The sequence below is a fragment of the Euprymna scolopes genome, chromosome 10 (genome assembly GCF_053919585.1).
Source record: "Euprymna scolopes isolate OS-2025 chromosome 10, ASM5391958v1, whole genome shotgun sequence".
Classification (NCBI taxonomy): Eukaryota; Metazoa; Mollusca; class Cephalopoda; order Sepiida; family Sepiolidae; genus Euprymna; species Euprymna scolopes.
Window position 1 is genome coordinate 96,344,763 of NC_136491.1, and position 14,014 is coordinate 96,358,776.

The following is a 14,014-nucleotide window of genomic DNA, read 5'->3' on the forward strand; positions in this document are numbered from 1 at the left end:
ATTCTGTGTAATTTAACTGAAACATATATAATAGAACCTCGGGATCCGGCATTAATCCTTTCCGGGTTTGGAATCATAAGATGAAATCGTCATACGACAGGGCCTAAGTAAAATTTTATACAGTACATATTAAAAATTAGATACAAAATACAGTACAGTATATAATATACATGTATATTATCAAATAACATTATAAATAACACCGTAAGGCAACAAATGTCGTAACCAGGTGCTGGAAAAACATCGTATTCCACATGATAACCTGAAAAAAAAAAAACGTATCCCAGGGTCACCATATCCTGGGGTTCTACTATATTTTCAAAACTTACGATATCTACATATAAAGTAGTAGCATGTGTGTGTGTGTGTGTGTGTGTGTGTGCACAACTCTCCTACAGCCCAAAACACTGGATTGATTATGACTAAACCTGGCATGATGATAGCCCCCCACCTATGAATGTGCGCACTATTTTCCAAGGTAAAGGTAAAGATCATAGCCTATGCATATATACTCTCCTACAGCCGACATCACTGGACCAATCATGACCAAACCTAACATAATGATGGCCTCTGACCTAGGGATGGTTCACACCATTTTTCAAGGTCAAGGTATTTGGTGCGGCTCTTCATAAACTCTTCCACCTACGGCTGGTGCACATCAAGTTGGGATATCTTTGCTATATCTTTGATAAAAATGTTTTTTGTGATACTTATTCTTACAATAATCACTTATTGCAACTGTGCCCACAAAGCAGGTGCACAAAACGTGGGTATCTTTGCTAGTATATATATATTTTTTTAACAAAGGAGTCACCACTTATCAAGGCTCAGAGGCCACTCGAGAATAAGGGTTAATAAGTGTATGGTGGTCAATGGGGCAGTGACGTAGTAATTGTTAGTAGTACAAATTTGATAAATTGGATTACTTAAGAGGAACAGCTCATCAAGAACTTGTTTATTTTGGACTTGAAGATGACCATATTATAGTCAGCCAAAAAGCAGGCAAATGGAAGAGAGTTCCACATATATGTTTCATCATAATAGAATCATCAGTGTGGAAGATAACTGTTCAGCACATTGCACGGTTCAAGCACCTGGACACAAGTTACTTTTTAATCCAAATCAAAGAGCATTAACCAATTGGCCATCTACAACAGCTATTCGACATGCCAAGAAATAACTCCTATTTATGTCATATAGTGCAAACAATATAGTTAGCCATCATAACAGCGTTCAACAGATCATGAGCATAGGAACTTCATATTCTCTAATTTAAAACATTTGATTCCCTCGTGAAAATCAGAGAAATATTTGTTAGCCATTTTATTATTTTTAAGAAAAGAAGAAAAGGTGAGCTCTTGTCTGATATCAACTATGGCGTTTATTTATTTTACTATGTTTAGATTTTGATTTATAGTCAGGCTAAGCTTAGCATTTGGATAACCTTGGTCTATCACATGGCTTAACTTTGTTTATAAGAACTTCAAAATATTTTTTAAACATTGTGTTGTCTTTTTTTTTTTTTAAATTTGCTTAAAAAAAAGTTGGGATTATAGTTTCATAGTTTTCAATTCTTTCTTTTTTTTTTTTTTTAAATCCAATTAATTTATCTTCTGTGTTTGAGAGATTCTAACATTTTGATTAAATATGCGAGTCTTATAGGGTTAGGTTTGGCACAAGAAGGACTGGGTTCGTCTACAGTGCCTGGATAAACAAGATCCCCATTAAATATCTCAAATTTGCATAAAAGATACTTCAGCGCTTTTTCATTTATGAGAAAGAGGAGGTTTCACATGCCATCAGCTACGATAAAGTATGAAATAACGGCCGCCTTCAAAGGCATATTTACACTACCTCCAAAACAGTGCAGATGATCACAAGTTGGAAACCTTTATATCAAACGCATTAAAATTGCGCATTATCGACATGTTTATTTTTTATCTTTTTACTTAACAAATTATTCGGAATTTATGACGTTTTATTTCATTTTGAAGTTCAGAATTTTAAAATTAATTCGTTTTTGTAGCAAACATTACTGAATATAAATTATTTAAAGAAAAAAAAAATATCTAGGAAATTGGCTAAAAGCAATTTTTTTTTGTACCTACTTACTCATATTTTTTTTACATATTTGTGTTTAGAAATGTTTAATAGTTAATTTAATATATAACCATTTTAACTTGCCATGAGTATTGGTTGTGAGTAAACTAATCACTGCCAGAAATCTTGCTTTTTCGGAAAGTAAAATATCAGACTAAACGAGTATACTACTTTAATTCAAGCCATTAAATTTCTGGAGTGGACAATCATTCTTGTAATAGTAAAATGATTAAAACAAAAAGGGAGGGGGGATAACTCTATCGTAGAGAAAAGAAACTTATCCAATTGCAAATATTAAATGTAGTTGTCCCAAGCAAAAACTGTCAACATCAATCCAGTCAGAGAAGCTTTGAATTGTAAAGAATTTCAGGTAAAGAATTGATCGTATTAATCCAGGCAGGATCAGTAGAAACGTAGTTCTCTTCTTATGTCAAGACAAAAAGCTATGATTGAAGTAGTCAAAAAAATTCAGCATATTTTATAAAGCGATTCTGGTATCAGATTGGTTTGTTCTTATCACTCCTGGCTATAAATATAATCATCCAAGTCTTTGTGGTTATATTCTCCTATCATTTTTAATGTTGGAGAATGAGTCTCGTTGCTGCTTTGGTTGCTTGAAGACTTGGGTAGACAGTACACGTCAAGAATTCATTCTTAACAATCAGCCCGACAGGTGTGGAGCTAAGAACTGGCCCAGTACCTGTCAGCCTGAGGTACGCTGCCTGGATATTACCTAGGAGGTTCACCCTTCCAGGCCTTGTCACCAGAGTTTTGGGTGAGGCAAGTTCAATGCTTGTTGTCTGGGGCACCCCTACTGGGGAATGCTTATGAGGATGCCCAGGCAATTTTTGTTAGGCTAGAGTGCCCCTCCTTTAGGAGCGCTAGCTGGACATCCATAGTTTCTGACCTTGTGTTCCATCTTGTTGAGGTGGGCAGCAAGTCAATATCTACCCTCCCATCATTTCTTTAGTAGGAGTATTGGTCTCTTCATTGCTTTAGGTACGGGAGACTTAGATAGAAATACAAATTGAGAATTCGTTCTCTACAATCAGCCCAATTGTCTTGGCCTTTTGGTCAAGATCAAAGTGTAGTATCTGTTCTTCAGATGCTGCACTTCCATTTCTTGTTCTCTTTCGGTGGAGGAGAAATTCTTCACGACTGAGACAATTTTTTATTTTTGTACCTTTTCTCCACGTTAAAAAACGACCCTGGTGTCTAACTCTGTCCCGTGGGGAGGCATAGTAAATAGGTACAATCAGCCCAATAGTGTTTGTAATGGAAAAATGATTTGAAAACTGGGAGGGGGGGGGAATAATTATCATAGAGAAAAGAAAATTATTCATATACATGGTCTTGCAACTGATGGACTGAGGAATATCACCTGGGTAGTACATAGGTCTTGCCAACTGACTTTCAGGTGAAGTAAGTTCATGGCCCTGACCAGGAAATACTGGTTGGGCTGTCCAGGCAATTTTTGCTGGGCCAGAGTGCTTCTTTAGGGGCGCTGGCTTAATTTTCCCCATCTTCCAACTTTGTATCACATCTTACTGCATTGTGGAGCATGCCCTCTAATTACTTTTATAGTACGGCATAATCACGTTGACACACCGGTTCCCGTCAGATCACCGAAGTTAAGCAACGTTGGATCTGGTCAATACTAAATGGGTGACCATTTGGGACTCCTAGGTGCTGTATGTGCTCTCCGCTTATCTCGGCATTGTTTCCAGTCGTCCTGAACTTTTCCTTGCCACTGTACTCAAACAGTGTCGATTCAGGAGAGGTGTGGCTGGAAATTGCACAACCCTTGCCTCACAATTACAAATGTAGCTGCTCCTACAAAGGATATCCTTTGTCTTTCGAGACTGAATAGAGGCATCGACATCAAATTACTTTTATTGGGTGAGGGTGGTCTCCTCACTACTTTGGTTGCATGGAGACTTGGGAAGAAATAACAGTTGAGAATCTGATCTTGACAATCAACCCGATGGCAAGTAAATAACTACCCTCTTACTGTACTAAAAATATTGCAAAATTAAAAGCAGGTACTTTGATATAATAGCTGCATTTCCGGTCAAGTTTCAAACATTAATTCCTGAAAAAAAAAAAGATGGATTCCACAAATTACTTTACACACAACTAATATTCACGGCAAATGTTTATATTTTTTTATATTAAATATTAAATTTTTTTTTGACAAAAAAATGTCAAAAATAAATAGGTAGACCCAAATAAATAAATTTTGACTAATTTCCCAATTGTATTTTCTCTAAAATAAGTTAAGTTGCCAATAGCAACGGTTACAATTATTTTTTGTAAACTTAACTGTAGATTTACTTTTAATAATGTTTAATTATAAAAAAATGTTCATTTATGCAAACTAATTAAAGAAAAAAGAACGACTAGAACACAACATATATTCACAGAAGAAGAAGAAGAGAGAGAGAGAGATCAGCTTGAGTGAAGCATGCTTAAAATATTTGCATACCTGCTAAAGAAGAGTGAAAAATCTACACAAAGAGGAAAAGGAAGAGGAGGAGCAAAGGAAAGGAAGTGGGAGGGACGCCACTAACCTTAAGGGGTGGGTGGGGCCCAACCAAGCTAACAGAGTGAATACTTAAGACTAGTTTTGAAAAAAAAAAAAAGTGCTGGAAATTGAAAGCTGAAAGCCAAGGTTTGTCAGAAGGGGGGAAAAAAAAAAAAAAAAAAAAAAAAAAAAGATAAGCAGCCGCAGCAGCCGGTGTTAGTGCCAGATTTGATTTTGCAATAGAAAACTAGTTGGTAAAACAGCTTACATTGTGGTGATCGTCGACATCAGGCAGCATTCGTTGATCCTCAAATCGCTTTACCTATATGGAAAAATCAACGGTACTTTTGAACTTTTTTTGACTAAAGCAATTTGGCTCCGGTTAAGTTTGGGTTTTGTTGTAATGGTTTTCCTACGATGTCACATTATTTTATTGGTGCTTAATGCAGTTAAGGCACAAGTGAAAATCTCATCATGTGAAAATCGCAATTCCAAATAAATTAACAGAAGAACTCTTTAATATACTTACGTATCAGGCAAAAATTGGGATCAACACCAACCATTCAGAAAAATTATCAAAGAGAATCTATATATATAAAAGCGAAAATGTGTGTATGTATGTTCGCTTTTTGTGTATGTCCAAGAAAGGCTTTTTTCCGAGAAGCGGTCGGTTGGCCCACAACTTCTTAAAACTTTTTATATCACATATAAATCATAATATCTACGAATTAACAATGGAGGTCGCCTGTCTATTTAATTTGCTCGACTTTGAAAAGATAAATATTCAACATTTTCTGCTCACCGCATGTGGATTAGGCTTTTTTCGTATAATAAAAGCGACACTAATTCTGGCGGTATTTTTCCGGTTGCGATCGCCGGAAATGTCCGAAAGCAATCAGATTTATCAATGTGGAAATATTTTCCTTATATCAGACAATTGCTATTCAATTTGGACCATTCCCTTTTATGTGGAGCTGGTCCCCCCCCCCCAACATCTTGGGAAAATAAAAATAAAAAAAGCATTCCCGCAGTAAATAAAATACTACCCCGCAGTCAAAGTTGACCTCATTAAGTCATTAAAAAGTAATTAAATAAATTCAAACGTGTTTCCGTTAGTATTTCGCGGTGGCCCAGTGGTTAACGTCGCACGTTTTTTTTCACACTTTAATTTCCAATTTTGCCTCAAGGGTTCGGGTTCGATCCTCATACTCACCTACCAAAACTTTTTTTTAATTTTACCCCCCCCCCAGTTTTGATTTACCCAAAACCACACACACCTCCAAATACCCGGGCAACGCCGGGTACCTCCCGCTAGTCTATATATATAAAAGGCAAAATGTGTGTGACCATTTCATGTATGTCTCGCAAAGGCTTTTCTTGCACATGCTCCCGGGTGGGTTACGATCGCTTAGAAGTGTTTATATAGGCCGTAGATAATAATATCTAGGATTTGAGAATGCGTGTCGCATATAGATTTATTTACATCGACTTTTACAAAATTATTACTATTTTGGCTTCTCACATGTTGATTGGGCTTTTTCGTATAAAAAGCGAAACTAATTCAAAGCTAACAGCGTTCTCGGTATCGCACCGGGAAACGTCCAGAAGCAATCAACTTTGATCAATGTGGGTCCAAACTCCTCTCATATCAGACAATTGCTATACAATCTGGACAATGGGGCCCCCTCCCCAACATCTTGGGGAAAAAAACAGTCAAAGTTGGGTAAACAAACCCAAGTTAACTGCGTGACTTCTATTTGACCTCAATAATTAGGTCAAATAGAAGCAGCAGAGTTAACTTTTATTGCTGCCACCTGTCAATAGTTAAATGAATAAATTCAAATGTGTTTCTCTTGTAGGTCTCCGTGGCCCAGTGATTAACGTCGTACGTCTTTTTTTCACACTTTAATTTCCAACTTTGCCTCAAGGGTTCGGGTTCGATCCTACCAAAGCTTTTTTTAAATTTTAACCCCCCCCCCCACCAGAGTTTTGATTTACTCAAAACATCCGGGCATCGCCGGGTACCCCCCCTCCACCGCTAGTATTATTAATATAAAAGGCAAAATGCGCGCAAGAGTTTTTGTTACTATGTCTTAGAACTGTTTATATACCCCCTAGATCATAATATGTACGATTTGCGAACGCGCGTCATGTCTAGATTAATTTATGTCGATTTTTACAAAATTCTTGCTATTTCGGCCTGTCTTGTGTTGATTCGGCTTTTTAGTATAAAAGCAAAACTAATTCAAAGCTAAGGCATTGTTCCCTGCAATTGCGCCGGGAACGTCCAAAAAGCAATCAGCTTTTGATCAATGCGGGGGAAACTCCTTATATCAGACAATTGCTACTCAATTTGGACAATCCCCTTTTTATGGGAAGCTGCCCCCACCTCTGCTGTCTCAACATCTTGGGGAAACAAAACCAGCCAAAATTGAGTAAACAAACCCCAAAAAATTGCCCTGCAATAAAAGCTAACTGTGCTATTTCTATTTGACCTCATTAAATGCGCGCAACTGTCAATTCTGTTTTTATTACTTAAATAAATTCAAACGTGTTTCAGTTACTCTTTCTTGCTGGCCGAGTAGGTAACGTGTCAGGTTTTTTTCACACTTTATTTTCCACCTTCGTCTCAAGGCTTAGGTTCGATCCTACCTACCTACCAAAACTTTTTTTACCTCCCCTCCCACACAAACACCTACAAACACCTGAGCAACAATTTTTTAAAGAAGTTTTAACGTTTTTTTATATAACATTTAAACAGGGTTATTACTTCACTTATTTTTTTGTTTTGATTTAAACCCCACCCCAACACACACACACCTCTAATCACCCGAGCAATGCCATGTATCCCCACTAGTCTAATATATAAAAGGCAAAATGGGCGCAAGCGTTTGTGTATGTCCACGGAAGGCTTTTTGGCTTGGGGGGGGGGTTCTCGTGTCGGTTAGATTCCGCAAGAAGTTTTCGCATACTTCCTAGATCGCAATATCTCAGATTCGCAAATGGATGTTGTCTCTATCATTTTTTTTTTTTTGGTAGAGTTTTAAAAAATTCCCACAGTCCCGTTGTGTTGGCTGTTTGTTTGTCTTTTTCATATAAATAAAGTGAAACAAATGCCTGACCCCCGAGCCGGGTAGTATCTGTTTTGGAATTGGTCCTTGGTCAATGTAGGGGAAACCCTTCATACTGAAACAAATTACTATTTATCTGAATACTGCCAGAGTGCCCTCTTTTTGGGGAGAGCTGGTTTTTCCCCACATTAAAAATGAACTTCGTGGACGGTTTAAAACCAATGCCATTTTTGCAAGTCATCTTTTTGATTGACTCCGTTTAATTTGAACGCTTTACACTTCCAGGCGTTTCATGGAGTAGGGGTAAGATGTCAGGGGTTTTTTTTTCACTTTCTTTTCTGCCTTTGCATGACGGGTTCGAGCCTGCCTGACTACTACCACTTTTTTTTTTTTTTTTTACACCTCCTAACACCCGGGCAACACCGGGCACCCAGGTTAGTTAAAAATAAAAACAGTTTTATTGTATTTTGCTGATCGGCCATTGATAAAAGCAGAAATCCTGTAAATCAAAGGGAGATAAGCCGTTTGGTCATTTAACCAAATAATAATAAATGATGTATTTCACAAATCCCTACTTGATATCAGAGAAAATACCCATAAATTAGGGGGAGATAAGCCAGTCTGTCATTTAACCAAGTAATTATGAATGGTAGATAAACGAAATCCAATAAAACTAATTTTTATTTTCAATTAAAATTCTATTCGACAATTTTTCCCAATTTTTGGTGTATATATATCTATTTTTACCTGATAAGTAAGTATATTAAAGAGCTTTTATTTAGAAAAAAGCCATTTTTATCTGTGCCCCTATCTGTATAAGCACCTTAGTTTCTTACATAAGAAAGAATGTTTTTCTTTCTTTTTTTTTTTGTACATTAACAGATTAATACCCTCCACTGAATCACCCACCTCCTAAAAATATGAGATTCTACTTTTTTTTTTTTTAGGTGATTTTATGTGCCTCTGTGTGTGTGCCTGTCTGCGTGCCTGTGTGTATGAACATCCTGAAAAATTTGGCAGAAAGAAGAAAAACAAAACAAAATGAAACAACAAAACATTACTTTAAAATTAAGAGTGAGAAATCAGTTTTGTATATACATTTAATTTAAAATTTCCAGCCCATTCGAGTGTTTTAACCATATTATGTTATATAGTAGGTCGAACACAAGAAAGTATTTGTTAGTTATTTATCTGTCGCTATATCTTTCTATCTATGTGAATTATCGATATATATCTCGATCTAGTTATCTATCTATTTCTGTATCTATCCATCTCAATTTATCTAACTGGAGAGATGGACAGAAAATGAATATGAAGAATGTTGATATACGGTTGTCAAAATATAACAAAGCTAGATCATAGACAAGTTTACTGGAAGATCTTATCAGCTGATCGGATCTACGTGTGAGTCATGTGGATCAGGTTAGTTGGAGAACACACTGAAGCTGGAATTTGGACGTTGAGAAGGGCAGACGGTTTAACAGGTCTTCCCTCCCCCTGCACTGGGGAGGGAGCTGACATGTCTTATAACGGAGATCTAGAATTAACCCCTCAAGCAAAGGTATTATTGACACCTGGAAAATGAATAAAAACTATATAAAATACGATCAACGTTCTTGGAAGTGAATGCATATTCGTTCAAACAGGTTCGAGCCTTCCCTCTAAGAACGGGATGAATTCCAGGTGGACCAAGATCAACGATGCATGAAAATAAGATATGTCCAAAATACATGTATCACACACCCTCATATGAACATTTAGACGATAATAGCATTGGAAAATTAATAGACTACAACAACATAACTTAGGGTTCAGACAGTGAAGAACCACCATAGACATTTAGTGACATGTATACACATCAGGATGAACCCTTCATCACAAGTACATATCACTGTATGCCATGCTGGTACCATTGATACAACATATGGTGCTATGGTACCCAAATACACAACAATTGCTTTACTACTAACCCTATGTCCGAGTGGCTACTACTTTCTTTTTTTGTTTTTTGTTAGAGGGTCACTGCTAATCAAGATCCAAGAGCCACTCAAGGATAACGGTTAATGAGTATCAAGTAGACAGTAAGACAACAATGTAATGATTGGTAATGACAGAACTTGAGTAGGGTTTAATTATTTAAGAGGACGGCTCAACAAGAACTTATTTACATTAAACTTGAACATGACTATGGTATAGTCAGCTGGGAAGAAACCCCACAGTATTGTGCTCTACAGATGAACAGTTCTAGAAAAGATATTTTAATTTTTATTTAGGTTTTAGTTAGATTTAGGATTAGGTTAGAAGACTGTAAGGAATGTTTTGAAAGGAGTTAATATTGGGTACGAAATTGACTTAACAATGGCGGCAATACAAAATGGAGAATAAATGAAACGAAATTGCTTCAATCAACAGTTCCATAGCACCAAGCCAACTTGGTATGTAACAAAAACAAAATGGTATGTGAAAAAATGGTATGTAAAGAAAAATGGTATGTAAAAAAATGGCATGTAAAAAAATGGTATAAAAAAATGGCATGTAAAAAAAATGGTATAAAAAATGGCATGTAAAAAAAATGGTATGTAAAAAAAATGGTATGTAAAAAAATGGTTTGTAAAACTGGTATGTAAAAAAAACTGGTATGTAAAAAAAACTGGTATGCAAAAACTAAAAAAAAAACAACAAATGAAACATTATTGCTCCTCCTACCCAATGACATAGATAATGAACTACTGAGCCCAGATTGGGAACCACTGTTAATCACTTACACCTGAGAGTGTCCTATATCTCCACAAAGCCATCATTCATCCATGCATGGAGTATTATTGCTATATCTGAGCTGGCGTATCTACCATTAGTTTAACCAGCGCAACTATTGCAGGGTGAATGCCAAAAACAAATACAAGTACAACACCGATTTTCCAGCATCCTTGACTCTAGAGTTTTGACCATTTTACCAGACCATCCAATTTCAGCTCAACAATAATACATCAACATAATTAACCCATTAATTAGATACCTACCACGTCTACAACATATGAAGAATTGCCAGAAACTTTAAAAATTTAAAGCAGATTATCTTTTTGAAGCTCATTTTTTGTTTCTGTTTTTTTACAAAGGAGTCACCACTTATCAAGACCCAGAGACCACTCAAGGATAAGGGTTAATGAGTGTGCAGTAGTCAATGGGATAATATCATAGTAATCATTAGTAGTGGAAATTTGGTAAACTGGATTACTTAAGGGGACGGCTCATCAAGAACTTGTTTACGTTGAACTTGAAGACTACCATATTGTAGTCAGTTGGAAAGCAGGCAAACGGAAGAGAGTTCCACAGGCGCGCAGTTCTAAGAAAGAAACTTTGTTCATGGAATCTACGTTTAGGTACAGATAAAGAGCGGAGGAAATTATTGATAGTGGTTTCAACTAGAGTAGTGTTTTTCGTAAAAGCCTCCCCACCCCCACCCCTTCTATCTTTGAGACCAGTGTGTTTCAACTCACAGAATTATCAATTTTCACTGTCAGTAAATGGGCATCTGGTCAATGTATCAATACTCTGGTCATTGTTATTTTAAAAAATTAGTGCCTCATATATGCTAGAAAAAAAAAAGTGATCATTAGTATATACTGCTAATTATTTCTACGTTAACTTTTTTTTTAGAAAAAGATTTTCTTGAACTGAGAATACACTTCAATACATATACTAGTACTTATACAGAATAAGGACTGTGCTATGGATGTAATTTTCCAGGCAAAATGCAGAAAGATGCTGAAACACTGAGCAACTGAGATCACAGCAGCCAACATGATTTAAGAAAAAAATTGTGTTATCATTGGTTTATTATTGAAAAATAAAAAAGATTTATCTTGATTTCAACAAAGAAAAAATCATAAAAAAGAAAAAATATAAAACAAATCAAAAAAAAATTTTTTTTTTGTTATTAGTTGTCTGTTATTCAAAAAATATGTATTCATAAAACTTACCTTACAATGTTTCTTTTACCTTGCTTTAAAATTTTTTTTTTTTCAAGTTTTGTAAAAATTAAAATAATTTCTACTGTATTTTGTTCCTAGCACCAAAAAGAATATTGGTTTCATTTTTTTCAATTCATGTTTGAAAGTTCATCATCAACGGGAGTTGTTTTGGGAGGCACTTATTTGACATTTGTGCAACATATCCAGCGAAAAGAACCTGGGACCTTTGAAGCAATGTGAAGATAGATGGAAGTTTGTCCCTTTTCAAAACATCAGTGTCAAGGATCTTATCTTGTTATTTCATTTTCATGAGTTTCCTAAGACCGGCCATGTAAAAGTGATTAAATTTCCGTGTATGTCAAGCATAGACTGTCGAAGTCTCACAAGCATACAGCAATGCAGTGATGACAACAGCCTGGTACACTTGCAGTTTGGTTACGAGATATATACCTCTGAGGTCCCAGATGTTGCTGCATAGCCCTCCAAAAATAGAGCTAGCTTTAACATATAGATAATGGATGAATTAAAAAAAAATTATTTATTACACAAAAGAAACGATTAAAAACTTGTTGGTTGTTTGTTTTTATTTTTACGGCATATCAACCCTTTTCAGGTTATTTAATGCCGAATCCAGTGATTCGGAAGAAAAATTTTTTTTAATAGAATATATATATATATATATTTTTCAAGTCGGTTTCTATTTAACTCATAGTTGGGACTCTAACGGGTACTACCACTCCGGGTCAGAGTAGACTAAGAGCAATGGCAATTAAAGGGTGGCTCCACACTCCCCAAAGCCCGAAAGCTGGGGCCTCACCATCTGATATAGTTTAAGGTCATATCCAGAACCTAAAAACCTGTAATCTAATTATAAAGAAATCATATGGTTCTATAAATTTTGTTATTTTTAATTTAGATTTTAAAAAGATTTTTAAAAAATTATCTAATAACTATTTATTGTATTTTCTTCAAAAAAGAATATTGTTTTCATTTTTTAATTAATTTTTCATTGAATTATCTAACAGAAAGAGTTTATTTTTCATTGAAAAAATTGGCCAGTGTTTGCACAAAAAAAAAAAAAAAAAAAGACAAAACTTTCGTTCAACACTTTCCGGTTTTTTCCAGAAAACTTTCGATGGTAATACTATCCTTATTCTGTATAAGTACCAATAAATAAAATAAAGTTTGATAGAAAAGAAGCATACACACCAGTTTTTTTTTATGGATAAATATATAGTAGAAATCTTAACCTGAAAAAATATTTTAATAAAACAAACCTATAAGGATAGAAAAAGCTCTACCCAATTAAGAATAGCATTTGGCTTTGAAATGACATGGCCTTAATAGTTTAATTTTTCTTTTTTTTTTTTAGCTTTCTACCTCTTACTTTCATCCTTATTGATATTGCAATAAAGTTTCCATGTAACCTTACTCCATATCTTTTAAATTTATTCTAAATATAAATATATGCAATAAATAAGGTTAAAAGATAAATGAAAACCATTAAAGAGACATAAATATGAAGTATGTATTCAATGGCAAGTGCTCAAATCTATGCCCCCTCCCTTTGCCAAACTTTCACAAAAAACACACGACTATCTACAACCACTATCTGGGCCTAAATGTAAATGCAGATTCCATGAACAAAGCTTCTTTTCCAGAACTGCCCGCCTTTGAACCACTGTTCCACTGGCATGCTTCCCGGTAGAATACAGCATGGTAGCCTTAAAATCTAATGTAAACTAATTCCTGTTAAGCCGTCCTCATAAATAATCAAATTTTACCCAATTTACACCATAAGTGATTACTACACCACCACCTTACATTCATTAACCCTTATCCTCGAGTGGTCTTCGGGCCTTGATCAGTGATGACTCCCAAGTGAAAAAAACAAAAAACAAAACATTAATCAGATATAAACCTACAGATATTGTTTTGATCAGCATGACGACATAATACCAATAACGACTTTTCTTAAAGTACGTTCATTCAAAATGCTATTTGTTGAAGATGAAGCGTGACAGACCAAAGAAAATGCTATTCCAGACTGATAAGTGACAAACCAACCAGTTGATGCAAGAAAGACAGACAGAGCCATTTACAGAGATACGTGGACACATTTAAAAACGTCTTTTAACACTGAAGTAACACAGACTATAAAATGTTATTATTTCAAACTTCGTTGCAACTGACAGTCTTTTAAAAATATACTCAATTGTATTTATACAATGACCTCCCCTTAAAAAAAATATCACCCATGCAATTGTTAATTCTTACGTAAATGCTATTTCAAACTTTTGTGTGACAGACGGACTGGTTAACAGATGAAGCAATTCTTATGAAGAACT

General features: G+C 35.3%; 1 protein-coding gene across 28 annotated transcripts in view; it reads right to left on the bottom strand.

Annotated features, from left to right (window-relative positions):
• The window catches only part of LOC145286154 (uncharacterized), an 811,438-nt gene that overhangs the window by 133,705 nt on the left and 663,719 nt on the right, over positions 1 to 14,014 (bottom strand). For 13 of the 28 annotated variants that reach the window (XM_080134921.1, XM_080134915.1, XM_080134906.1 and 10 more), the window contains one exon: positions 4,893 to 4,946. The exons of the other annotated variants lie outside the window; for them this stretch is intronic. In XM_080134921.1, the coding sequence (XP_079991047.1) occupies positions 4,893 to 4,946 (54 nt within the window). The remainder of the gene's footprint in view (positions 1 to 4,892; positions 4,947 to 14,014) is intronic. 28 annotated transcript variants of the gene reach the window in all.